The 27,698-nt window shown below is 39.1% G+C and overlaps 1 protein-coding gene and 1 long non-coding RNA gene across 6 annotated transcripts in view; one reads left to right on the top strand and one right to left on the bottom strand.

The window, feature by feature from the left end:
• Window positions 1-16,872, top strand: part of sppl2 (signal peptide peptidase-like 2) — a 46,374-nt gene extending 29,502 nt beyond the window's left edge. For 4 of the 5 annotated variants that reach the window (XM_072244234.1, XM_072244233.1, XM_072244232.1 and 1 more), the window contains exons 10-16: window positions 687-761; window positions 4,364-4,426; window positions 7,853-7,952; window positions 8,277-8,354; window positions 11,312-11,472; window positions 12,552-12,608; window positions 15,756-16,872. In XM_072244234.1, coding sequence (XP_072100335.1) covers window positions 687-761; window positions 4,364-4,426; window positions 7,853-7,952; window positions 8,277-8,354; window positions 11,312-11,472; window positions 12,552-12,608; window positions 15,756-15,950 — 729 coding nt within the window. In that variant the 3' untranslated portion in view covers window positions 15,951-16,872. Of the gene's footprint in view, window positions 1-686; window positions 762-4,363; window positions 4,427-7,852; window positions 7,953-8,276; window positions 8,355-11,311; window positions 11,537-12,551; window positions 12,609-15,755 lie in introns of all 5 variants that reach the window. The other variant, XR_011883237.1, reaches the window with a different exon arrangement.
• On the bottom strand, window positions 745-27,698 carry LOC140188201 (uncharacterized). Its single transcript, XR_011883238.1, has 3 exons — window positions 27,611-27,698; window positions 15,508-15,595; window positions 745-794 (listed from the first exon to the last, which is right to left on the bottom strand). It is a non-coding gene; the product is annotated as an uncharacterized lncRNA (long non-coding RNA).

The following is a 27,698-nucleotide window of genomic DNA, read 5'->3' as shown; positions in this document are numbered from 1 at the left end:
TCTTAAAATTCAGATATGTTATGTGTACAAGTTTCACATGATATACACAAGAGATGCTGCAGATGCTATGTTCATGTTCTACACTTATTTTTAATGTTTCAGTGGTTAATAATTGACAAAGTGATTTGTTTGAGTCTCTAGATTAGTGAAAATCAGCCAGATTTCCTCCTCTTGACCCCTGCTGGGCAGTATAGATCTTTAGCTGTAGAATGGCTGGAGTCAGACTTGACTGTGTCATTCTCACACACCAGGCAGCATTTAGCATCTAAAATTACTCTGTGCAAATGACAATCTGGGCTTTAGCAATGCCTGATATGCACTGCACTGCCCTGAGCAGGGATCCAGGACTCAGAGTACTCCACGCTGGGGAGCTGCTGTCCAAAATGTAATCCGTATAGAAGTGGGAATTTTTAAATTTTAAATCAGTCTTGTATAAAGATCAAGTTCTTGTTTCAGCAATAGATTCTCGACATTACTTCACATTTTTGATAGTCTCTTAATACATATCGATAGTTGGACTAAAATTCAATGTTCATTAACATGTGCCCTGAACTTTATCATAGGCTACATACGAATAGACATCATGTAACGTTAGTGGAATGTGATTATATTGTACACTTTATACTTCTAGCTTCAATGTTAACTATTTGAAGACTCTTATTAGTGTTTTTTTTTCTTCATTCCAGGCTTGCACATTACTGCTGGTGGTTCTGTTTGTATATGATATTTTCTTTGTCTTCATTACTCCATTTCTCACTCAGGTAAGCAGACAACTTCCCTGCATCATCTGTAACCTTAACAAAAAAAAAGAGGTGTTACAAAGATAATACTCCACTTATTTTTGTTCCTTAAAACTTCAAAAGTTCTGTGCAGGCCCATGCCATAGTAAAATATCAGCTTTGGTGAAAAGTAATCAGAGGTCAAGTGTTGGGTCACCTCTCATTCTTCTGAATTCTAATGAAGACAGGCCCAGTGTGATCAAATGCTCTTCATACAATAAACCATTCAATCCTGGAATCATTTTCGTGAACCTCCTTTGAACCCTTTCCAGTTTCAGCACATCCTTTCTAAGGTAAGGGGCCCAAAACTGCTTACAATACTCCAAGTAAGGCTTCACCAGTGCTTTATAAAGTCTCAACATTACATCCTTGCTTTTAGATTCCAGTCCTCTTGAAATGAATGCTAACATCACATTCTTCTTCCTTACCACTGATTCAACCTGCAAATTAACCTTTAGGGAACCCTGCACAAGGCTTTCCAAGTCCCTTTGCACCTTTTGTATTTTCTCTCCATGTTGAAAATAGTCAACTTTCATTTTTTTTTCTACCAAAGTGAATCACTGTACTCTCCTTGACATTTTCCATCTGCCACTTCTTTGCCCATTCTGCTACTCTGTCTAATACCTTCTGTAGCTACTCTACTTCCTCAAAACTACCTGCCCCTCCACCAATCTTCATACTGTCTGCAAACGTTGTAACAAAGCCATCAAAGGTCCTCTGAAATGATAACGCCAAGGAATTTAAAGTTGTTAATCTTCTCCTCCTGTGATCTCCTGATGAGGACTGGCTTATGGGCATCCGGTTTCCTATTCCTGAAGTCAATAATCAGCTCTTTGATCTTGCTGACGTTGAGTAAGTGGTTGTTGATATGGCACCACTCACCAGGTTTTCACTCTCCCTCCTATATGCTTATTTGTCATCGACTTTGATTTGGGCTACAACAGTGATGTCATCAGCAACCTTAAATGTGGCATTGGAGCTATGCTTAGCTAGACAGTCATAAGTGTAAAGCGAGTAGAGCAGGAGCCTTAAGCACAGAACCTTGTGGTGCACCTGTGCTGATGAATGAGGTGTTGTTGCCAATGCGACCTGACTGGGGTCTGCAAGTGAGGAAATTGATGATCTAATTGCACAAAGAGGCATTGAGGCCAAGGTCTTGAAGTTTATTGAACTGAGATACATCTCTGAATCCCAGAGAAGTTAATGGTTTCTATAAGAAGTACAACCACAATCAAGAGCATGGCACAGTGGTTGACTCCGCTGTATGGAATGGTAGTAAGATAAAAGAGAGTTTTATATTAAATTAATTTCCTGGGACCTTCACATCACTGGCATAACCAGAATTTCTTGACATCCCTCATTGCTTTTAGGTGGTGGAGAGCCGCCCCAAAGTTCTGCAGACCTTATGGCAAAGTTTCGAACACAATGCTATTGCCTCTAGACCAGAAGGAAAATTTTAGGAGCAGAATTAGGTCTTTTTGGCTGTCAAGCCTGCTCCTCCATTTAATTATGGCTGATTTATTTTACCTCTCAACCCCTTTATCCTGCCTTTTCCCCATAACCTTTGACACTCTTACTGATCAAGAACCTATCAACCTCCACTTTATACCCAATGATTTGGTCTCCACAGCCATCTATGGCAATGAATTCCACAGATTCATCACCCTCTGGCAAAATAATGTCCTTCTATTCTGAGTTATTTGTTTAGAAGAGCACCTAGGTACCAACACCATTGAAACTCACCACTTTGAAATATTTGGCTCTCCTTTTTTCTTACCATAGTTGATGTGCTTGTATTTTTCCACATTATTTTTCATACTACCATGTCCTGGTCTGCTCAGTCAGCCTCTCCAGATCCTTTAGAAGCTTCTCTACTTTCACCTCACTACTTGCACTGCCACCAAACTCGTTATCAAGTGATACAAAGGATATGGTGGTGCTGGATAAGGTAAAGGGAAAATTTGGAAAGGTATTGCTGAGGCTAGAGAATTATGGTTATGAAAATTATGAACAAATTCCGACCCATTAAATAAGTTACATTTGTTTTCTTTAGCACAGTGAAGATAAGTTGATTAACAACACTGGATAGTCATAGTCATACTTTATTGATCCGGGGGGAAATTGGTTTTCGTTACTGTTGCACCATAAATAATAAATAGTAATAAAACCATAAATAGTTAAATAGTAATATGTAAATTATGCCAGGAAATAAGTCCAGGACCAGCCTATTGGCTCAGGTTGTCTGACTCTCCAAGGGAGGAGTTGTAAAGTTTGATGGCCACAGGCAGGAATGACTTCCTATGATGCTCTGTGTTGCATCTCGGTGGAATGAGTCTCTGGCTGAATGTACTCCTGTGCCCACCCAGTACATTATGTAGTGGATGGGAGACATTGTCCAAGATGGCATGCAACTTGGACAGTATCCTCTTTTCAGACACCACCATGAGAGAGTCCAGTTCCATCCCCACAGCATCACTGGCCTTACGAATGAGTTTGTTGATTCTGTTGGTGTCTGCTACCCTCAGCCTGCTGCCCCAGCACACAACAGCAAACATGATAGCACTGGCCACCACAGACTCGTACAGCATCCTCAGCATCGTCCGGCAGATGTTAAAGGACCTCAGTCTCCTCAGGAAATAGAGATGGCTCTGACCCTTCTTGTAGAAGGCCTCAGTGTTCTTTGACCAGTCCAGTTTATTGTCAACTCATATCCCTAGGTATTTGTAATCCTCCACCATGTCCACACTGACCCCCTGGATGGAAATAGGGGTCACCGGTACCTTAGCTCTCCTCAGGTCTACCACCAGCTCCTTAGTCTTTTCACATTAAGCTGCAGATAATTCTGCTCACACCATGTGACAAAGTTTCCTACTGTAGCCCTGTACTGAGCCTCATCTCCCTTGTTGATGCATCCAACTATGGTAGAGTCATCAGAAAACTTCTGAAGATGACAAGACTCTGTGCAGTAGTTGAACTCCGAGGTGTAAGTGGTGAAGAGAAAGGGAGACCCAGTGCTGCTGATCACTCTGTCGGACACACAGTGTTGCAAGCACACGTACTGTGGTCTGCCAGCCAAGTAATCAAGAATCCATGACACCAGGGAAGCATCCACCTGCATCGCTGTCAGCTTCTCCCCCAGCAGAGTAGATAAGAAAACAGAATGGACCCTATCAGAGACTTCAGAAACAAAGCAGCATGGGGTTACGTTAATTGGTGGAGGGACTGCAGAAGAGTTTGGGGGAACAGTTATTTCATTCAACCAGTAATATACTAGACAAAAGGGTGAGGCAGAAGTTCTCACCAAATTACAAATGCACATTCAGGTCCTTGTTAGGAGTCATAACTTGCTAGACAGTGAACTAAGAGCTGAAAAATGGGGTTAGCCTAAAGATCACGTATTGGCTGATGTGGATATTATGACCCTTGTGTTCTCATCCCCAGTATCCTTAGTTAGAAAATAGGGTGGAAATTATGGCTCATTCAGAATTTTTTTTTTCTAATCCATTTCCTGAGAATTCTGAAGGACATGTTTAACTTTTTAAGTATAGATGTTTTTTTCTAAAGAGTGAACTTCTGTGTTTCAGAGTGGCAAGAGTATCATGGTGGAAGTGGCTGCTGGTCCTTCAGATTTCTCTACGCATGAGAAGGTACAGTGGAAAAAAGCCTGAAATATGCCCTGTTCAAATCTTTGGGCTGTGTGTGGTGTGTGTTAATTACTTAATCTTCATCTTTTCCCTCATTCTGCTCTCTTTTTGGTAGGATCATAACTATCTTGTACTTTCTTACCAGTGACTGTACCTTCCCGCCCCTCCAGGCACTCATACCCTTTTTCATCTATAATTTGCATTCAGGTTTTTCCCCCTACAGGCACTTTAAGATAGCTTTGAACTGCTGTACAAATGTATGGTTTAGATGCTCTGTTTGAAGGTGAGGTCTGTTGGAATGAGAGTCACATCACTGATTTTCCCCCATCATCCTGCCTGATATTTTTGCCACTTGTTTCATATGTTAAACCATGTAATGCTCTTATTATGCACTAGGTGTGTAGAATATTTACAGTGCCTATAAGAAGTATTCAACCCGCCCCCCCAGAAGTTTTCATGTCTTGTTGTTCTACAACATTGAATCACAGTGGATTTAATTTGGCTTTTTGACACTGATCAACACAAAAAGACTCTTTTGTGTCAAAATGAAAACAGATCTCTACAAAGTGATCTAAATTAATTACAAATATAAAACACAAAATAGATGATTGCATAAGGATTCACCCCTTTAATATGACACATGAAATCATCACAGGTGCAGCCAATTAGTTTTAGAAGTCACATAAATAGTTAAATAGAGCTCATCTGTGTGCAGTCAAAGTGTTTCAATTGATTGTAGTAAAAATACATTTGTATCTAGAAGGTCCAACTGTTGGTGAGTTAGTACCCTGGCAAAAACTACACCATAAAGGCAACTCTGTGAAAAGGTTATTGAAAAACACAAGTCAGCAGATGGATACAACAGAATTTCCAAGTCACTGAATATCCCTTGGAGTACAGTTAAGTCAATCATCAGGAAATGGAGAAGAATATGGCACAGGTATAAATCTGCCTAGAGCAGGCCATCCTCAAAAACTGAGTGACCGTGCAAGAAGGTGACGAGTGAGGGAGGCCGCCAAGAGGCCTATGACAACTCTGGAAGAGTTACAAGCTTCTGAGGCTGAGATGGGAGAGACTGTGCATGCAACAACTATTGCCTAGGTGCTTCACCAGTTGCAACTTTATGGGAGAGTGGCAAAGAGAAAGCTACTGTTGAAAAAAAACTACATGAAATCTTGGCTAGAGTTTGCCAGAATGCATGTGGGAGACTCTGAAGTCAGCTGGAAGAAGGTTCTCTGGTCTGATGAAACCAAAATTGAGCTTTTTGGCCATCAGACTAAACACTGTGTTTGACGTAAGCCAAACACTGCACATCATCAAAAACACACCATCCCTACCCTGAAGCATGGTGGTGGCTGCATCATGCTGTGGGGATGCTTCACTGCAGCAGACCCTGGAAGGCTTGTGAAGGTAGAGGGTAAAATGAATGTAGCAAAACACAGGAAAATCCTGGAGGAAAACTTGATGCAGCCTGCAAGAGAACTGCGACTCAGGAGAAGATTAGTTTTCCAGCAAGACAATGGCTCCAAGCATAAAGTCAAGCTACACAGGAATGGCTTAAAAACAACGAAGTTAGTGTCCTGGAGTGGCCAAGTCAGAGTCCAGACCTCAATCCAATTGAGAATTTGTGGCTGAACTTGAAAAAGACTGTTCACTCATGATCCCCACACAATCTGACAGAGTTTGTGCAGTTTTGTAAAGAAGAATGGGGAAAAATTGCAGTGTCCAGATGTGCAAAGCTGATAAAGACGTATCCACACAGACTCAAGGCTGTATTTGCTGCCAAAGGTGCATCTACTAAATATTGACTTGAAGGGGGTGAGTAATTAGGCAATTATTTTGTGTTTAATAAATGTAATAAATTTAGATCAATTGTAGAAATTTGTTTTCACTTTGACACGAAAGAGTCTTTTCTTTTGATCGGTTTCAAAAAGCCATTGTGATTCAATGTTATAAAACAATAAGACCTGAAAACTTCAAAGGGAAGGGAATACTTTGTATTGGCACTGTATTTTCTGCTCAAGTATTAAATATGCAGTGCTTTGATTTCACTCCCCTCCATTTTAAGGCAAAACTATAGTTTGCCTTAGAATGTGAAGCTGAATCTGAATCTCATGCCTTTCTTCAAATATTAATTGAGCCACGACAAATTCTAGCTAGACATATTTCCTTTCACATTTCAACTGAAATATAGAGATATTTCTAAACTACATTGGAAATCTTGCCCAATATATCACTGATAGTCTCTACGTCAGAGGAGCAGATTGAGTGCCCTTCTGGGCTGAGTGTGGGCATTGCCAAGCAGTGACTAAATGATGACAACTTCCAGGAAATTAGATTCGTATTTGATTCTCAGCCTTCTAGCAGAAAATGATTTGAGGAAATTTCATTGAGACATGCAGGGCTGCCTTTCTGACTTTTGAACAGCAAGATTACCAGTCTTGTTTCTAATGCTTCTGTTGGATGAACATTGGACACTGCTACAGGTTTGGCACACATCTCTAGCAGCAATTTACTTTAACCATAGAATTTGAAGGAGGATCATGAAAATACTCAAGCCCATCCCTATATATCTCTGACAAGCTGAATTTCTGTCCTTAGATCTGCAACATTCTTGCAGTTTAATATTTATTCTCCTGTTCTGATTCCTTATTGGGTTGGTTTTATATGTTTGTTTATCCAGATTGATATTATTCATGTTTACATCTGGAAGGAAATCTGGAAATGGAGAAGGTATTGCAGCTGAATTTAGTCCTGATTTTTGTTTATATCAGATGTTGACAATCACCACTTTCAAAAGGGTCCTTAATATGTTGTGATTTGTGTAAGGAGTCATGGTCTGTTTGCAATTTTAAGCTAGAGGCACTGAAATCACAATAATTTACAACCTTCCTGGTCAGAATGACCTAGGTATTTAACAGATAAGTCACTAGCAAACAATATTAGAATTTCATTACGCTCTTACTGACTCTTCCTTCAGTTAGTCCTGACGAAGGGTCTCGGCCTGAACCGTCGACTGTACCTCTTCCTAGAGATGCTGCCTGGCCTGCTGCATTCACCAGCAACTTTGATGTGTGTTGCTTAGAATTTCATTAATTTTGTCCAAAAGTTTTGAACTAATTTGTATGTTTGCCAATAGCACTTGAGCAGATTCCTCTTCAAAAGTTCATTGATATTTTGTGGAGCATATTGCTCATCACAGTGATTCTGATGTTTATATTTACCCTCAATCTCCTTGTCTGTATTCAGTATCAGTTTGCACAAGTGCTTCAATGCATGTTTTTGATGCTATAATAAATTGCATTGGGTCCAGGTACCTGAAATTTTGAATTAAATACTTTAGACTGAGTAAGTGGCAAACAGTTTCCTTCTCTTTTTAGTGGAATGAAATGATTTGTTGTATTGGTGAGACTGTTGTTTAATCTTCAGCTCCCAATGGTACTGAAGGTGCCTCGGTTAAATTCCTCGCCTTTGGCACTGTGTGACAGACCATTCTCCCTCCTTGGCTTTGGTGATGTCTTAATACCAGGTAAATAATCTCTGCTTTTCTGTGAACCCAGGTATTTCATTTGTTTGATTAAAAGAAATAAATGTGCTTGATTTCCTTCACTGTTTTTGGATAACTATCCTTTTTAACAGAGCTGACATATATTAAGCAGTTCTTACCGTGGTACAGGCACTTTGTGATTTGTTGGCAGATTTTGTGGTTTGCAAAAATAGTGTGTTGAATTTTTAAAAAAATTTATTCACTTGTTTATAACAAAAAACATTGTGTCATACTGAAATTCCTTTTGATTCTAAATTTGTCTTGTCGTCTACAACAACAACAAGTAACACCATATCTTCCTTGCAGGAATGTTAGTGGCATACTGCCACAGGTTTGATATTCAGGTGCAGACTTCAAGAATCTACTTTGTAGCTTGCACAGTCGGTAGGTGCCATCGTTTATTTTCATGTGACTACAAAACAGATGCTGGGGAAAAAGAAAGAAATTGGAGAAAGAGCTCAGGAAGCCCTCAAGATTCATTACTGCTTCCTTCAGTTTAGCATTGCCATACTTTTGAAGCTTTTCTATATTCATTTTTGGGATCTGGACATTGGTTGTAAGGCCAGTATTTATGGCTCATCCTTACCATCCCTTGAAATGGTGGTGATAAGTCACCATCTTAAACTCCCACAGTGCTGGGAGTTCTGTGATTTAAATCTTGTAACAATGAAGGTCCAGCAATACTTTTCCAAGTCAGAAAGGTGTGGTATTTGGAGGGAACCTGCAAGTGAAATGCATAAGGAGTGGCTGTGGTTTGCTGGAGAATGCACTGACTTGGTGCAAATGATACTTGTATCAGTAAGGTTGTTTAGTTTCTAGATATTAACATTGGAATGGGATGGTTGAGATAACACACGTAGGATCTAGCTGAATAATACCGGTATTTAAACAAATTGAAGCAAAATATGCATCTGCACAAAAATGTTCTTAATTCTTGGCCGTGATGGACATTTGATCATGAGAACTGCATCTGAACACAAAGAGTGGCTTACTCTTGACAGACATGCTGATCAGTGGAAGAAACCAGGAATGCAGAAAATGCTGAAGTACGTGGAGCAATTAGTGGAGCAAAAGAAAAGAGGAGTTCATGTTTTGGGTCAAGACTCATTTTTTTTGCTATTGACGTGAGAAGACTCCCTTGTATCTGATCAAATCAAGAGTAAAGGTTAAGCTTTTAAGACCAAACCCATCAATTACTTTCAAGAGGATAGTTAATAGGTTTAGTAAACTCAAATAATGGCTTTTAATTAAATGTTGTAGAAAGATTCAAATGTTTGTGTTGTGCCGTCATTTTGAAACTAGTGTATTATAAAATTTAAAATATGAAGAATGAGACAACTCTCAAAAATTGAAAGAAAATAATAGAATGGGAATGAAACCCATGAGTAGAATCCAGAAGGAAAAAGTACATATAGAACTGAGTTTGGTGAAGCGCACAGAAGTCATCAATTTTTCTCAAATGGAGATTCCTAGTCCTGAAGAAGAGTCTTGGCCTGAAATGTTGACTATGACATTTCCATAGGTGCTGCCTGACCTGTTGAGTTCCTCCAGCATTTTATGTATGTTGCTTTATATTTCCAGCATCTGCAGAATTTCTTGTGCTTAAGACAGATTCTAGCTTGTGTTCAATTACGAGTGTCAGTGTGGTGATGCATGAGTTTTGTTTTACAAACCCCATTTCCAGAAAAGTTGGGATATTTTCCAAAATGCAAGAAAAACAACTAATCTGTGATATGTTAAGTCACGTAAACATTTATTTAACTGACAAAAGTACAAAGAAAAGATTTTCAATAGTTTTACTGACCAACTTAATTGTATTTTGTAAACATACAGAAATTTAGAATTTGATGGCTGCAACACACTCAACAAAAGTTGGGACAGAGGCATGTTTACCATTGTGTTACATCACCTTTCCTTTTAATAACACTTTTTAATCATTTTGGAACTGAGGATACTAATTGTAGTAGATTTGCAATTGGAAATTTTGTCCATTCTTGCTTGATATAAGACTTCAGCTGCTCAACAGTCTGTGGTCTCCGTTGTCTGATTCTCCTCTTCATGATGCGCCATACATTTTCAATAGGAGATAGATCTGGACTGGCAGCAGGCCAGTCAAGCACACGCACTCTGTGCCTACAAAGCCATGCTGTTGTAGCCCGTGCAGAATGTGGTCTGGCATTGTCCTGCTGAAATAAGCATGGACGTCCCGGGAAGAGACGTCGCCTTGATGGCAACATATGTCTCTCTAAGATCCTAATATACGCCTCAGAGTCAATGGTACCTTCACATACATGCAACTCACCCATGCCGTGGGCACTGATGCACCCCAACCCATCACAGATGCTGGCTTTTGCACCTTTCACTGATAACAATCTGGATGGTCATTTTCATCTTTGGCACGGAGAACTGGACGCCCGTTTTTTCCAAAAACTAGCTGAAATGTGGACTCATCTGACCACAGCACACGGTTACACAGTCTTTCGGTCCATCTGAGATGAGCTGGGGCCCAGAGAACTCGCCGACCTTTCTGCATAGAGTTGACGTATGGCTTCCTCCTTGCGTAATACAGTTTCAAGTTGCATTTCTGGATGCAGTGACAGACTATGTTGAGTGACAATGGTTTTCCGAAGAACTCCCAAGCCCAGGTGGTTATAATTGTCACAGTAGCATGACGGTTTCTCAGGCAGTGCCGCCTGAGGGCTCGAAGATCACGCGCATTCAACAGTGGTTTCCAACCTTGCCCTTTATGCACTGAGATGTCTCTGGATTCTCTGAATCTTTTCACAATATTATGTACTGTAGATGTTGAAAGACCTAAATTCTCTGCAATCTTGCGTTGAGAAATGTTCCTTTTGAACTGAATAACAATTCTGTCACGAATTTTGGCACAAAGGGGTGAGCCACGACCCATCCTTGCTTGCAAAGACTGAGCTTTTGATGGACGCTACTTTTATACCCAGTCATGATACCTCACCTGCTACCAATTAGCCTGCTTAATGTGGAGTCTTCCAAACCGGTGTTACTTGAATATTCTGTGCACTTTTCAATCTTATTTTAACTCTGTCCCAACTTTTGTTGAGTGTGTTGCAGCCATCAAATTCTAAGTTTGTGTATATTTACAAAATACAATTAAGTTGGTCAGTAAAACTATTGAAAATCTTTTCTTTGTACTTTTGTCAGTTAAATAAAGGTTCACGTGAATTAACATATCACAGATTTTTGTTTTTATTGCATTTTGGAAAATATCCCAACCTTTCTGGAAATGGGGTTTGTAAAACAATTCACATTCTTTTTAGAAGTATCTGTTGTTCATTTCAGGTTTCTTGTCTTTTGTTCCTCAGCTTATGGGATTGGTCTTCTCATCACTTTTATTGCTCTGGCACTGATGCAGACGGGTCAACCAGCGCTCCTTTACCTGGTCCCATGCACTCTGATTACTAGCGTCTGTGTGGCTTGCTGGCGCAAGGAGGTGGCAATGTTCTGGACTGGAAGTGGATTTGCGGTGAATACCAGTTTGATATGACTGCCTTGAAGAATTTTTTTTTCCCCCAAAATGTAATAGTAAAGTTGAGTAAATTTGCAGTTCTATCATTATGCAATTCTACCTTGGACCGGGTACAACATTTGAGATTAAAACGAAACCAACTTATTTTGGAATCATTCATTGCCACTAAATACCCATTTATGATTGACTATAATTTAATGTCTGAATTATAACATTTAAGGAGGAAAGATTAGGAACTTCATTGGAATCACAAAATGAGCTGTTACCAGCATTAAACATTCCATGTAAAATAGGATATTTCCATCCCAGTAAACACTCCAGATAAAATTGATGTTTGATTTGGATTAAAATCTTCCTGGTTGTCTTAATCTTAACTTTTAACAGTACTTCCCATAAAACAACAAGCAGATTATGTAGGTTGAACTGACATTTACAATATATGTAAATTGTTTTAATAAATGTTCTAATTTGATTTGAATTGGATTTTTCCAAATTAAAGTATCAAAATTCTTAATGGCTTTGTTGATGTAGTTTTTTAATTCTTGCAAGCCTGCATCTCTCTTTTTCAAGGTTTAATTTATTTAACCCTTTACAGTCTTCAGGGCAGTGTTGTTAAGTCTCCAAACAGTGTATTATTTACTTAACAAACAAGCAATTAGTTTAATAGTGTCCCATTTCCATGGCAAACTCTACACATTGATATCAAACCAAAGAGCCGTAGGAGACTGTCAATAATGCCATCCATAAGACCTACACTCTGCTACTTCATCAAGGGAGAATCTGAGGATTTACTGGTTGGTTTGGTTTAGTCATTGTACTTTAAATTCAGAGTCTGTAAAAACCCTTGGAGTTTATGCAGTGTTGTAGACCAAGCACAAAATAGATTCAAAACCTGCCCATGACAGTACATTGAAGAAAGGGAGTTAACTGTGCCTCGTACTTCAGAGGTTGCAGAAATCTGGAAGCAAGAACCAGTGCTTCATTAGTAAATCATTATTGTTAAGTTAATGGAGCAATACACCATTTTTTGTATCTTATGTTCGATGAAAATAATTTTCTTTTCAATCAAATTCTAGAGCAATTCACACGTCACCTCGTGTGTTGCCTCGTCACCTCCAACTGCACCGAAGCTGGTAAGTGTCCCTGAGGTTGTACGAAACCAATTAAATCAGGGGTGTCAAACTACCGGCCCACGGGCCGCATCTGGCCTGCGAAGGGGTCCAATCTGGCCTGCGGGATGATTTGGGGGAAAAAAAGTATATTCACGACCATTTATTATGTATCCGTACGGCAGCCGCTCTCTCTCCCACCACTGTCTGTGCAGCCTGCCGCGCTGGCAGCTTGTTGTGTGCACTTAGAAAACAATAGGCGGCAGTTAACCACCCGCTGTGCATAAGCACCTACCACCCTGCACTGAAGAACACTAGGGCCCCACTTACGTTGTCAGACACAGTGTAAACACACAGAGTACTCAGGTAAGTAACACCTGTAGCAAGGCTGAGACTGTTTGCTGCTGTGGTTCAAAATGCTTTCCAAGAAAAGGGAAGTTGACATCGAAGGTTGGATATTCAACGATAATTGGAAAGATCGTTTTTTCTTCTGTGAGGTCAACGGCAAACCTGTGTGTCTGATATGCTCGCAGCAAGTGGCTGTGGCAAAGGAGTACAATATCAAACGACCCTATGAGACGTCACACAGAGAAAAATATGACAAGTATGCATAACGACTCAGAATGCAAATGATGAATGAGCTTGAAGCAGCTCTGAAAAAACAGCAATCAGTGTTCACCAGAAGTCGAGAGACTCATGATGGAGCTGTCAAGGCCAGCTATATTATTGCCAACAAAATAGCTGCTGCGTCGAAGCCATACTCAGAGGGGGAATTCATCAAAGCATGCATGCTGACGGCAGCTGAGCTGGTGTGCCCTGAGAAGAGACAGGCTTTTGGTAATATCAGCTTGTCAAGAAATACTGTGGCAGAGAGAATCGGGGACCTTGCAAGAGATTTCAACAGTCAACTAAAAGACAAAGTGAAATCATTTATTGCCTTCTCTATTGCAATTGATGAGAGCACTGACGTGACTGATGTAGCTCAATTGGGAATATTTATTCGTGGTGTTGATGCATCTTTGACTGTCACTGAGGAGTTTGTGGAGATGGTGCCCATGAGAAACACCGCAATGGCGAATGACGTTTTCCCCAGCCTCGTCGAGGCCTTGGACAGACTGGGGGTTGACTGGAGTCACGCTGTCAGCGTGGCAACAGATGGCGCACCGTCCACGGTCGGGAAAAAGGCAGGTGTTGTTGAGAAACTCGGAGAGAAAGTCCAGACAGAGAATCCACAGCAGGAATTCTGGAATTTTCATTGTATTATACACCAGGAGGCGTTATGTAGCAGCAGCCTGAAAATGGACAATGTCATGGATGTAGTAATCAAAATGGTTAATTTTATTAGAGCAATTTGACACTCTTTTGTCTGAAAGTAATATTGGACACGGCCTACCCTACCACACTGAAGTCCGCTGGTTGAGCAGAGGGGTTGTGCTCAAACGTTTTTTTCAATTACGTGCGGAAATTGGACTATTCATGAACGAGAAAGGGAAGCCAGTGGCAGAGTTGGATGACCCAGACTGGCTTCATGATCTTGCATTTTTAGTGGATATAACAGAGCACTTAAGTGTGCTTAATGTCAACATGCAGGGCCGCAACAGACTTGTTACAGAATACTACGACTGCATTCGTGCCTTTCAAATTAAATTAGGCCTGTGGCAGATGCAACTATCCCGGAGCAACCCAGCTCACTTCCCCCCTTTGCAGCCTGTGCGTGTCGCTCATGGGAATAATGACAATATGGATTATTGGACAGGTACAAGGATAAAACATCACGGCTGAAAAGTGAGTTTCAGAATCGTTTCCAAGTCTTCACTCAGCTCGAGAAGGAACTCTCACTATTTTGCTCGCCGTTTGCCGTCAACGCAGCATCAGATGTGCCGGAGGAACTCCAAATGGAACTAATTGAAATTCAGTGAAACTCGGCTTTGAAATATAAATTTGAACTGTGGGTCTGGACTCATTCTATCAATACCTGGGACCGATGTACCCCAAGATGACAGACTTTGCCTCAAAGATCCTTTGCATATTCGGGACAGCATATCTCTGTGAGTAGGCATTCTCCATAATGAACATTAACAAATCCAAACTGCGCTTGCAGCTGACACACAGACATCTAAATGACATGATGAAAATCACAACTGCCCAGAAAGTGGTCCCTGATGTTGATAGGCTGGTTAAAGCCAAGAGATGTCAGGTGTCTGGAAGCAGCAAGTGAAAAATGAGTGACATTGTTCGATGCACTGCGACATGTAAGCAAAATGCATTATGTAATATTGAGTGTCATAATATTGTGATCCATTCATTTTCTGACTATTCTATTACTGTAAATCACTTCAATAAAATTTAGAGGCTAATTGTGTTCATTGTCTGAGTTTGACTGTTGGAAGCAGGCTAATAATAATTAGGTGCAGTTGTGTAGCCTACATTTACAATTAGTTTCGTTAGGTCTACGTTTGTGTCTGCTAATGTTCGATTTCAAATGGTTAATTAATGGAAAGGGTGTGACTCCCAAAACAATCTTAGCCAAAGTAGCATCGTTTTTTCTCTCTCTCATCACAACTTTCTTGTAGCCTATGACTGTAAGTTAATAGCAATCATAAAAATAATGCTTGCTAGGCAATCTTCTTCATAAGAAACAAAATTCGTAAAGTGAAGCACTTGGTAGTTATAGCAGAGATTAAGACACGAGAGCAGATTGAAGAAATAAAGGCAACGAAAGCGTGGGAGCATGTGCGCGTGACCTGCATGAATTTGCATTTTGTCCAATCCGGCCCGTGACCTAAAGTGAGTTTGACACCCCTGAAGTAAATACTTCCCCAGAAACTGTTTAAAATCAGTGTTCCTTGACCACACCACTTGAAGTAGCTAATGTAGTACATTTTTGTTAGAATTGATGTTGCCTCACCTTGCGTATTCTTACCTGCATAAGAAATAGCATGAGTGGAATAGCAAGTCCTCCAAAGATCTGTCTTGTTGAATTTCACCTCAGTGTTTTAACTATCTGTGATCTGAAAAGATAATTTAGTGCTGGATTAATTGAAGACAAGGGCAATGTTATCCCTGTGGAGAATGATCCACTGCTATTGCAGGTAGGTGACTCTGGATATGACTCAAGCATTTTGGGTTGTACTATCCTGACAGGTATTTACTTTAATTTGTATATTACAGGGAGAGCTCCACTCAAAGTCGGTATCTTTAGTTACTGACAACTGTCCACAGGCTGATGACAAATTAACTGCAACTACTCCACACCATGAAGGAGAAGCCCTGACCACCTCACCAGCAACATCCATCAAGGAAAACGAAGCTGAACCTAGTGAGAACTTCCCAACAAAAGATGAGATGAGCCAATCACATTGCTGATAATGTACTCTAATGCTATTTTTCAGCGTGCTTACAGTTGGTTTATATACAATGAAATAGGAGCAGTATCGCAGCAGATGAAGGAGTACCCAGGGGGTGTTAAGTTCTCCTCCTAAATTATCATGGCCATTTGCACTGTACCAAACTATTCCCAGCTCCCACAATCAGTGACAGCTATTCAATGACCCTACTCAAGCTGCTTGCATTCTCAAAGCTGACACCACTCAGTATAGAATAACCATTACCTTCCTAATTCTTAGGATAATCAAATGTTCATTGTAAGAATGACTTGTCAGGCAAACAATAAACTCATTGCCATATCCCCTGCCCCTTCTGCCATCAACTCTTCACAGCAAATCTGCAGGCCTGAAGTTTTTTAAATAAATATTTTTGGAGATGTTATTCAAGTTATTCTTTCTGGACATGAATAACAAACTGCTGAACAATTTCTCCAACTTACTAGGATGCTTACTTAAAGATAGCTACTATGGTAAGGAAGTTTCTGCAAAATAACTATTTCTCCTAAACTGAGTACTCCTAGCTTACATCCCATTGAAGAGGAGGAGTTGCACATGGACTATTTTTGGGTAGATGGCAAGTTTGGAATATAGTGATGGGTAATATGATCACTTAGGTTTAATCAAATGTAACATCAATGTTGGGACTGTGAATCTGATGAGCCATATTTATAGCACAGTAACAGTAGGAATGTACAATTCCAGCAAGGCCCTTTTGGCCTATCTGATCCAGAGTTCATTAATGAAACACAATGTTCACAGCACAAGCAACTTTAGAACCAGAATGGCTGATTTACCATTCCCACACAGCTTCTACATAATACCCTTTTTCCTTAGGTTTTCTTTTCTTTCTCCCTTGCCCCTCTCCCCAGCCTTCTCTTCCCCAACCCCCTCTCCCCCTCAAACTCTCTGCATAATAATAACTTCAACTTCCCACTTGCCTGCTTCTGCCTGTGCCTCTGGGAATGTTTACAGCTTAGTGATATATGAGATGATAGCTGTGGTACTGTCTCTTGTGCTTCATAACTCACAATGAAGTTATCTAGCACCAGAAATAGCACTGAGGTTCCATCCACCATCAGTCTGCAGGAGGACTGATGCTTTCTGTGTTCCTGAATACCAATCATATTTTGTTCCAAAATCATGTGGTCCTCAGATTTCTTCCCTGGTTTGTTAATCATAGACAAAATCTCTTTTTTGTTAAATTATCTGTAGAATTACCAGTAGTTCAAGGATGGAAGTTAATGCAGACTCAAGGAATATTAGATCATTTAAATTTGGATATTGGAATGTTACTCCTTAATACACCCTCATATCTAATAGATATTTAGTTTTTAAACAAAAATAAATTATGTGCCACCCGTTCTGGTAAAAATTGGTTAGGAATTTCTCTTTGGTCAAACTCTTCATAACTTGTTAAACTGATTGGCCTCATTTCTATAGTGGAGCAACTTTAAGAACAATTTTAAACTATTCAGGGCAGTTGAACTGGACCTGATCTACATGGCAGTGAAGTGAATTAAATTTCATTAGTTTGGATTGATAATTTGTGGGTTGATGGCAGTTTTAACTTCTCAAAATTCTTGTATTTAAGTTGTTTACTTGTACTTGGTAACAAGCTCTGTGCCTGTCACATAATTAACTGAGAACAGCATCAAAGTATCATGTAACATTGTTAAACAGCTTGACAGATTGAATGAAATTTAAAAATCTCTTGAAAACCTAAAAAAATCATTTAGTCCAAAAATAGTAGGTTCTGTGGCATGTTCTCGATGAAATTACTGGGAATCCATGAAGTTATCAAAATCTTGACATCATAATATGTCAGAAAATAAAAGCCTATGTGGGCAGAAATGATTAATCATGTTTTCTATGTGTTTAATACAAATACATACAACTAATAACATCAGCCAAAATAAGTATCTTTGACTAAAGAGCTTTTTTTTTAAAAAAAGGTGACTGCGTAGATTTAAAACCCAATAAAAGAAGGAACATTCCTTTTAAATTCTGTATTATCCTCTCTTTTTACATGGTGCTCTAAATTAGGCAATACCGTGAAAATGAATTTTAAGAATGAAAATGTGGCTTTTATTTCTTTATTTGAAAATTGTGCAATAATAAGCCAAATCTCTCAACAACCAGTTCCTCCAACAGAAACACAAACAGGAAAATAAAGTCAACATTAAACTTCTCTGACCAATCAAGAGTTTCTTCAAGTTACTGTTGATGATTTATCCCTAGTTAACAGACTGGGCACAAGGTTTATTTATTTTCACACAATGACGCTGCTTGACATACATATGGTACTGATTCCAATAAGACGTATTTTCGTTATTCTAAAAAATCATTTTGTGGATTATCATTTCCAAATAAAGCATTTGTAGTTAAAAGAGCACTCTCTTGAATTCCACTGTGCTATGTTGATTTGCCTTCAATGCAAGATGGGACCTATGATCAAGAAGAGGTTAGGATAGTAGGCCTCTTGATTCCGATTCATTGATCCGTGCTGGAAGGAAAATCCCAATTTCCCATTGTTACTTGTCCACGTAGAATGCAATTTGTCAAGAAGTACAAGGTATTGTATCTTAAGGGGAAATCAAAACAAAGCACAATAAATGATGTATTAAAGAGTATAGAGGCATTCTCAGGTGTGTCATAGTGTCATAACCCTTCAGCTCAACATGCAAGATGTCCAACAAAGCTAGTCCCGTTTGTCCATGTTTGACTCATATCTGTCTAAGCGTTCTATATACTTATCCAAATGTCTTGTAGATGTTAATTTACTGCCTCAATCATTTCCTCTGGCAACTCGTTACATATATGCAGCACCTTCTGCATAAAGAAGTTGCTTAAGTTCCTTTTAAATCTTTCACCTTCAACCTATGCCCTTTTGTTTCTGATTCCTCTTTCCCAGGAAAGGTACTCTGTGCATTCACCTAATCTCTGTCCCTTATATCACCTTTCAGTCTCCTGGCCGTCAATGAATAAACTCCTAGACTGTTGAACATTTCACTATAACTCAGGCCTTCAAGAGCTGGAGACATTTTTGTAAATGTTTTGTACTTTTTCGAGCTTAATGACATCATTCCTACAACAGGGTAACTGACATTATACAAAATGCTCCAGGTGTGGCCTCACCAATGTCTTGTACAGTTGTAATATAACATCCCAAATCCTCAGTGACCTGACTGATGAAGGCCAGTGATGCTAAATGACTTCACCATCCAGTCTATTTGTGACACAACTTTGAGGAAACTGTACTTGTACTCCTAGGTCCCTATTCTACAACACTCCCCAAGGCCTAATTGTTCACTGTGAAAGCCCTACCCTGGTATGACTTACCAAAATATAATACCTTGTGCTTATCAGAATTTCTATCTCTAAAGGTAGCAGGGAAATTAGATATTGTTTAGAGGCCACGTGATCCCAGTCCCATTAAGGACCCCCACCATCCATGACATGTGCTCTTCTCATTGTTACCGCCAGGAAGGAGGTACAGAAGACCCTGGAGAGACTTGTTCTGGAAATGGTCAGGCCACACTTAGATCCTCTCCAGTTCGCCTACTAGCCCCGACCAAGAGTTGAGGATGCCATCGTCTACCTGCTGAACCGTGTCTACGCCCACCTGGACAAGCCAGCGAACACTGTGAGGGTCATGTTTTTTGACTTCTCCAGTGCGTTCAACACTGTCCGCCCCGCTCTGCTGGGAGAGAAGCTGACAGCGATGCAGGTGGATGCTTTCCTGGTGTCATGGATTCTTGATTACCTGACTGGCAGACCACAGTACGTGTGCTTGCAACACTGTGTGTCCGACAGAGTGATCAGCAGCACTGGGGCTCCACAGGGGACTGTCTTGTCTCCCTTTCTCTTCACCATTTACACCTTGGACTTCAACTACTGCACAGAGTCTTGTCATTTTCAGAAGTTTTCTGATGACTCTGCCATAGTTGGATGCATCAGCAAGGGAGATGAGGCTGAGTACAGGGCTACGGTAGGAAACTTTGTCACATGGTGTGAGCAGAATTATCTGCAGCTTAATGTGAAAAAGACTAAGGAGCTGGTGGTAGACCTGAGGAGAGCTAAGGTACCGGTGACCCCTGTTTCCATCCAGGGGGTCAGTGTGGACATGGTGGAGGATTACAAATACCTGGGGATACGAATTGACAATAAACTGGACTGGTCAAAGAACACTGAGGCTGTCTACAAGAAGGGTCAGAGCCGTCTCTATTTCCTGAGGAAACTGAGGTCCTTTAACAACTGCCGGACGATGCTGAGGATGTTCTACGAGTCTGTGGTGGCCAGTGCTATCAGGTTTGCTGTTGTGGGCTGGGGCAGCAGGCTGAGGGTAGCAGACACCAACAGAATCAAACTCATTCGTAAGGCTAGTGATGTTGTGGGGATGGAACTGGACTCTCTTGACGGTGGTGTCTGAAAAGAGGATGCTGTCTAAGTTGCATGCCATCTTGGTCAATGTCTCCCATCCACTACATAATGTACTTGTTGGGCACAGGAGTACATTCAGCCAGAGACTCATTCCACCGAGATGCAACACAGAGTGTCATAGGAATTCATTCCTGCCTGTGGCCATCAAACTTTACAACTCCTCCCTTGGAGGGTCAGACACCCTAAGCCAATAGGCTGGTCCTGGACTTGTTTCCTGGCATAATTTACATATTACTATTTAATTATTTATGTTTTTATTACTATTTAATTATTTAGGATCAGAATCATACTTTAACGAAAACCAATTTCCCCCGGGATCAATAAAGTATGACTATGACTATGACTAGAATCCTGAAGGCACACACTCAGCGATTCAGGAACAGCTTCTTCCCCTCTGCGATCCGATTTCTGAATGGACATTGAACCCATGAACACTGCCTCACTACTTTTTTATTTGCTTTATTTGCACTTATTTTATCTATTTAATAGACACATATATACTTAATGTAATTGTTTTTTTTCCTCTATATTTATCATGTATTTCATTGTACTGCTGTCATAAAGTTAACAAGTTTCACAACGTATGCTGGTGAAATTAAACCTGATTCTGATTCTGATCCTTACCTTCGTTAAGGGTAGGCAGACACTTCAAATTATGTAAAACATGAGTGAGCCAGAGATAAGAGTATTGTGCACAGCTTTGTAGAAAGAATGGGAATGCACTAGGGAGGTTGCTATAGAAGTTGTTCCCAAGGTTCTATCAAAACTCACAAAATAATAGTTATAAAGAGAGATTGACAAGACTGGAACTGTCTGCTTTGGACCAACGGATGCCATGAGGAGATTTAACACTGAAAAGTTTAGGTAGGATAAACAGGAAAGACCAATTTCCTTTGCAGACAGGACAATAACATGGCATATATATTTAATATTATTGGTAGGTCAGGGTAAGTAGAAGAGATGAATTTTTCAGCAAAAAGTGCTGTGAATCTGAAAAATGATCCCTGAAGAAGTGATGATGTCAGAAGTTCTGATTTCATTCAAAAGGGCCCTAAATGAACATTTTCCAGTTCTGTAGACAGGTTATAGATAGAGAGCCAAGAAGTAGGATTAGCTTAATTAATGTTGTATTTTACTGACATGGACATAATAAGCTGACTGGTTACCTTCTGTGCAATTAATTTCTGAGATATTTGATATTCACTGCTGGCCATGAATATTTTACCACAAAATTTATTAGACTGCAGTCAAGAACACCTTTTTCAAAAGTATTCTTTTTATTAAATTGATTCCTCATTGTCATCTTCAACCTTGTATGCATCCTGCAATACATTTTTAAAAGTATTCTTTTTATTAAATTGATTCCTCGTTGTCATCTTCAACCTTGTATGCATCCTGCAATACATTAGCCAGACTATTTACCTGTGTTACCAAATCAAAACAATTTTTTTCTCTCTATTCCACCATATTCTTGAGGTAATTATTACAAATGTTAGAGTAAATACTTTGACCCTCATTAATGTACAATCTTGCAAATTTTACAAGGGTTTTCTTTATAAATATATTGTATGTTGCTTCCTGTTTCTTATCCAGATTTGTCACGAATGTCAATCACTTTTACCCTACGTGATAGCTTGCATATTATGGTTCATTTCCTTGAAAAGTGGCATGGGGGTATGGAGTGTGTAGGGCGGGTGGTTAACTTGGATACAATTAATGTTTCGGTGGCTTTCTCTGGCTGCAAGTTACAGTTCTCCCTTCATTCCCCCCAGCTTCTGTAATGAGTGACTGGAAAGCAGTTAATCATGAATGCTGAAATGATGCTGAAATTTCCTGCTTGTGTCAAAGATATTTCCAATGTTTCCTCCAAAGGCAGAAACGTCTAGATTAACACATCATTCTGGTGGTAGAAATGCAGCTATTGTGCTAGTCATTAATCAATGACACTACCACACAGTCACCTATTGTTACTTTCAACAAGGAACCCGAACATTTCTCTTAAATTGCAAACTTCTACTTTATCACATGGTGTAAATTCCTCTTCTTATTCAGCTATTTTTTTAACTCTGTATCAAGACTCTACTAATTCATACAGTATCTGGTATCTAACTTCTACATCAAGCTCTACATGTGTATACAATTCCTTTAAAATATCCAAGGAGTATTAATACACAAAATTTATCTTTGTACCACTTCGGCCAGTTGCCAAAAAGCTTGGTACAAAATGTGGGCTGTAAGTCAGAGGTTTAAAGATAAAACTGTTTGTTTCAGGTGAAGTAACATTCTACTTTTATTAGCTGCATCAAGTTTGTCTGTCTCATCTACAGCCTACATTTGGTGCACTCATTTTACAGTCCTGTTGACCCTTAACCCTTCTGATCATCTTCCAAACTTGTCATTAGCTTACTATCTCCCAGCTCCTCTTTGCCCGTGAGACACTCCTCCATTAAACTCATTGATCCATCTATCTGCCTCTGCTCCTCTATTTCAACCTGATACTGGGTTCATCTGCTAATGAAATTTGCTAACGATACTACACTGATCGGCCTTATCTCAAATAATAATGAGGCAGCCTACGGAGAAGAAGTCATCACCCTGACACAGTTGTGTCAAGAAAACAACCTCTCCCTCAATGTCGCAAAAGCAAGGGAGCTGGTTGAGGACTACAGGAGGAATGGGGCAGGCTAACCCCTATAGACACCAATGGATCTGGGGTTGAGAGGGTGAACAGCTTTAAGTTCCTCGGCAGACACATCACCAAAGTTCTCTTTTTTTATTAATCTTTTTATTGATTTAAAAGGAACATAAATACAAACAAGAGGAGAATTATCTCAAATATATATAGCAATAACCATACAAACAGATTAAAATAGACATTATCAGAATCATACATAGTGTTAAGCTAGTGTATAATATGTAATAAAAAAGAAAACAGCAATTCTCCTCTTATCAGTTCATGAAGAGGATAGAAAAACCTTGAATTTTAAATGAGAAAAAAAAAGACCCCTGCTACTCTATACAAAAAAAAAGGGACTGGGCTGTCCATTCTGAGGATACGACCAGAAAAGAAAAAGAAAGACTTTCTGATCAAATCTAAAACTTCAAAAAAAAAGTGGAAGAGTAATAAATCAAATCAAGTGAAAATATTGAATGAAAGGTAGCCAGATTTGCTCAAATTTAAAGGATGTATCAAATGTCCGACTTCTTATTTTCTCTAAACTTAAGAAGGACATAATGGAGGAGAGCCAATAAAAGACCGTAGGTGGATTAGAATCCTTCCACCTCAGTAAAATGGCTCTCCTAGCCAATAAAGTCGAAAAGGCTATCATACATTGAGCAGAAACAGGAATATTTCCTGGTTTTGATGGGGTAATCCCAAATATTGCCGTAAGTAAATTAGGTTGTAGGTCCAGATCCAAGACTTTTGATAATGTTTTAAAAACATCTCTCCAAAAATTGTCTAGCTTTATAAAAGACCAAAACATATGAGTTAAAGTGGCTGCTTCGCTATTACATCTGTCACAAATAGGATTAATGTTGGAAAAAATATGTGCTAGTTTATCCTTTGACATATGGGCCCAATGCACTACCTTGAAATGTATCAAGGAATGATGGGCACAAACAGATGAATGAAATAAATGAAGAATTTTACTCCATTGATTATCTGAAAATGACTCTTGAACTTCCAATTCCCAAGCACTTTTATTTTTATCATTAGATATCATTTGTAAATTCAATATCTGTTTATAAATTATAGCTATCAACCCTTTTTGAAGAGGTTTAAGCTGAAAAAGAGCATATGTCATATTAGGTGGATAAGCAGAAGGGTAATTTGGCAGCAAACCACGTAAAAAATTCCTAATTTGTAAATATCTAAAGAAATATACATTAGGTAAACCATATTTATCCACTAACTTTGGAAAACCAAGGGAATAACAACTTTTTCAGTTTTGTTTTTATGGGACTGTTTAATGAGAAAAAGACTGAATCTGAAAAAGTTGTTATTCCCTTGGTTTTCCAAATTAAAAAAAGGTCTTATCCAAAACTGATGGTTTAAAAAAATAATTAAAATGGATATTACTAGAAAGAACAAAATTATTTAACTCAAAAAATCTACAAAACTGAAACCAAATTCTTAAAGTATGTTTAATAATAGGATTAAAGTCTTGTCTACTAATCTTAGAAAACAAAAAGGGAAGAGGAGCTCCCAGTAAAGAGGCCAAAGTGAACCCTTTCACCAAGTTTTCCTCCAAATCCAACCATGAAGGACATTCATGTATGTCTGTATAATGAATCCAAAAAGTAATATATCAAATATTAATTGCCCAATAATACATTCTAAAATTTGGCAAAGCCATACCACCATCCTTTTTAAATTTCTGTAATAAAGGTTTACTCAATCTAGGATTTGTATTATTCCAAATATAAGATAAGATTATAGAATCTATTCTATTAAAAAACATTTTAGGAACTGCCTGAAATGTATATAAGAATTTCGGTAGAACTATCATTTTAATAGCATTAATTTGACCTATTAATGATAACGTCATAGATAACCATTTAGAAAGCATTTGTTGGGTGTAGTCAATTAATGGAAGAAAATTATATAGGTCCTTAAAATTTTTAGTAATTTTAATACCAAGATAAATAATTTTTAGCAATACTAAAAGCTACTTGATGCTATTAATCCAAGTAATTATTAATGGGAAATAATTCACTTTTATATAAATTTAATTTATATCCAGAAAAACTACTAAATTCAGAAAATATAGATAGCATAGAAGGAATAGATTTCCTAGGATCTGAAATATAAACTAACAGGTCATCTGCGTGTACTTTGTCCCCTCTCTTAATACCCTGAACAGTATTGGAATCTCTAAGAGCAATAGCAAGGGATTCTAAAGCCAAGTTAAATAATAAAGGGACAAGAGGACATTCCTGCCGAGTACCTCTGTATAATCTAAATCACCAAAGTTCTCAAGTCGTCTGTACATACCAGCTGTGTGGTGAAAAAAGCACAACAGCACCTCTTTCACCTCAGACAGTTGAAGTTCGGTATGCGTTCCCAAATCCTAAGGACTTTCTACAGGGGCACAATTGAGAACATCCTGACTGACTGCATCACTGTCTGGTAATGGGAACTGTACTTCCCTCAATCGCAGGACTCTGCAGAGAGTGGTCCGGACAGCCCAGCGCATCTGTAGATGTAAAATTCCCACTATTCAGGACATTTACAAAGACAGGTGTGTAAAAAGGGCCCAATGGATCATTGGGGACCCGAGTCACCCTAACCACAAACTGTTACCATCCGGGAAATGGTATTGCAGCATAAACTGCACATTGCACATTTAGATGGAGAAGTAATGTAAAGGTTTTTATTTATCATGTATGTGAAGGATGTAAGAAATAAAGTCAATTCAATTCAATTGTCTCTCAATCTGACTCCCTGCAGACAAAAATGGAGGCAAGATAACAACTGCAGTATAAAATTTATACTGACAAGTAGGTGTGAGGTTGCCTCATTATATTTAAGCAAGTAATCCACCTCCTAACAGTGGGTTGGTTGTCTATTCTTCCCCATAACTATATGGTGGGTTCTCCCAGATTCAGATTTTTATCATTTTTAGACCTTCCCCAACCCAAACCCAGCTCTCTTCAATGTTTTAAGTCTTGATATTTTCTCTGAAATATTGTATTTAAACCCTTCCAATACAAACAATGGCTTTTAATTTTAATGGGGCAGACAAGAGAAACAATATCAGCACTACAAGTTCAGAATTCATTCATCTATTCAGTGCACAGCATATGGGTAAACATTTGAGTTCTCAGACCTAATAAAGGATTAGGTAAATAAATAGCAAGTAAGATTGAGGTCAAGACTATTGCAGCTGATGTGACGAAGTTAACTTTGAAAAGAACCTGAATGTAAAAGGAAGATAAATAGAACTAGAAAATAAAACATGCCATGAAGACAGTCTTAAAGGGATCAGAATTCAGTTTAATGTCACTGACATGTAAAATTTGTTGTTTTGTGGCAGCAGTACAATGTAATACATAAAATACTATAAATTATAATAAGAAATATATACAAAAATATTAAATAAGTAGTGTAAAAATAATGAGGTAGTCTTCATCCATTGGTTCATTGTCCATTCAGAAATCTGATGGCGGATGGGGAAGAAGCTGTTCCGAAAACATTAAGTGTGTGTATTCAGCATCCATACCTCCCCTCTGATGGTAGTAATGAGATGAAAGCGTGGCCTGGATGATGGTTGTCCTTAATGATGGATGCTGCCTTTCTGATGCGTTGCCTTTCAAAGATGTCCTTGATTCTGGGGAGGGTAATGCCCATGATGGTGCTGGGCTGACTGCGTTTGCAACAGTCTGCAGCTTTTTCCAATTCTGTGCAATGGCTCCTCCATACCAGACAATGATGCAACTAGTTAGAATGCTCCTCATGGTACATCTGTGGAAACTATTGTTAGAGTCTTTGGTGACATACCAAATCTCAAATTCGCTATGAAATGTAGCTACTGACATGCCTTCTTTGTAATTACAGCAATATGCTGGCTCCAGGATAGATCTTAAGAGATGTTGACACCCAGGAACTTGAAATTACTTACCCTTTTCATTGCTGACCCCTCAGTGAGGACTGGTATGTGTTCCTTGACTTCCCCTTCCTGAAGTCCACAATCAATTCCTTGGACTTACTAACATCGAGTGCAAGGTGGTTGTTGTGACACCACTCAACCAGCCAAACTACTTCACTCCTCGTCACCATTTTAGATTCTGTGAACAACAGTTGTGTCAACAGCAAATTTATGGATAGTGTTTAAGCTGTGCCTTGCTACACACTCATCGGTGTAGGGAGAGTGTAGAACAGCAGTGAAGCACATATCCTTGACATGTGCCATTTTGATCGTCAGCTAGGAACAGATGTTATTTCCGATCTGGACTGACTGTGCTCTGTCAATGAGGAAGTCAAGGATCCAGTTGCAGAGGGGGTACTGACGTCTGAGGTTTTGAAGCTTGTTGATTAGTACTGAAGATGTAGCAATGAAAAAAATGAACATTAATTGGAAAAAGTGGAACAAAAGCAAAACCACAGTGGATAAATAAACTGAAAACAACAGCATTACAAGACAAAGAAACTACTCAAACCAATAAGTTTCAACTTGATATGTCAGATGAATGACTTACAGTTGTGCATTGCCCTTCATATCTTTTAGGATGTCCGAAAATGCTCTGCAGCCAGTGAACCATTTTAGAAGTGGAGTATGTGTTGGAA

This window comes from Mobula birostris, chromosome 26 (genome assembly GCF_030028105.1).
Source record: "Mobula birostris isolate sMobBir1 chromosome 26, sMobBir1.hap1, whole genome shotgun sequence".
NCBI classification, from domain to species: Eukaryota; Metazoa; Chordata; class Chondrichthyes; order Myliobatiformes; family Myliobatidae; genus Mobula; species Mobula birostris.
This window is presented reverse-complemented; position numbering and strand designations above follow the sequence as displayed.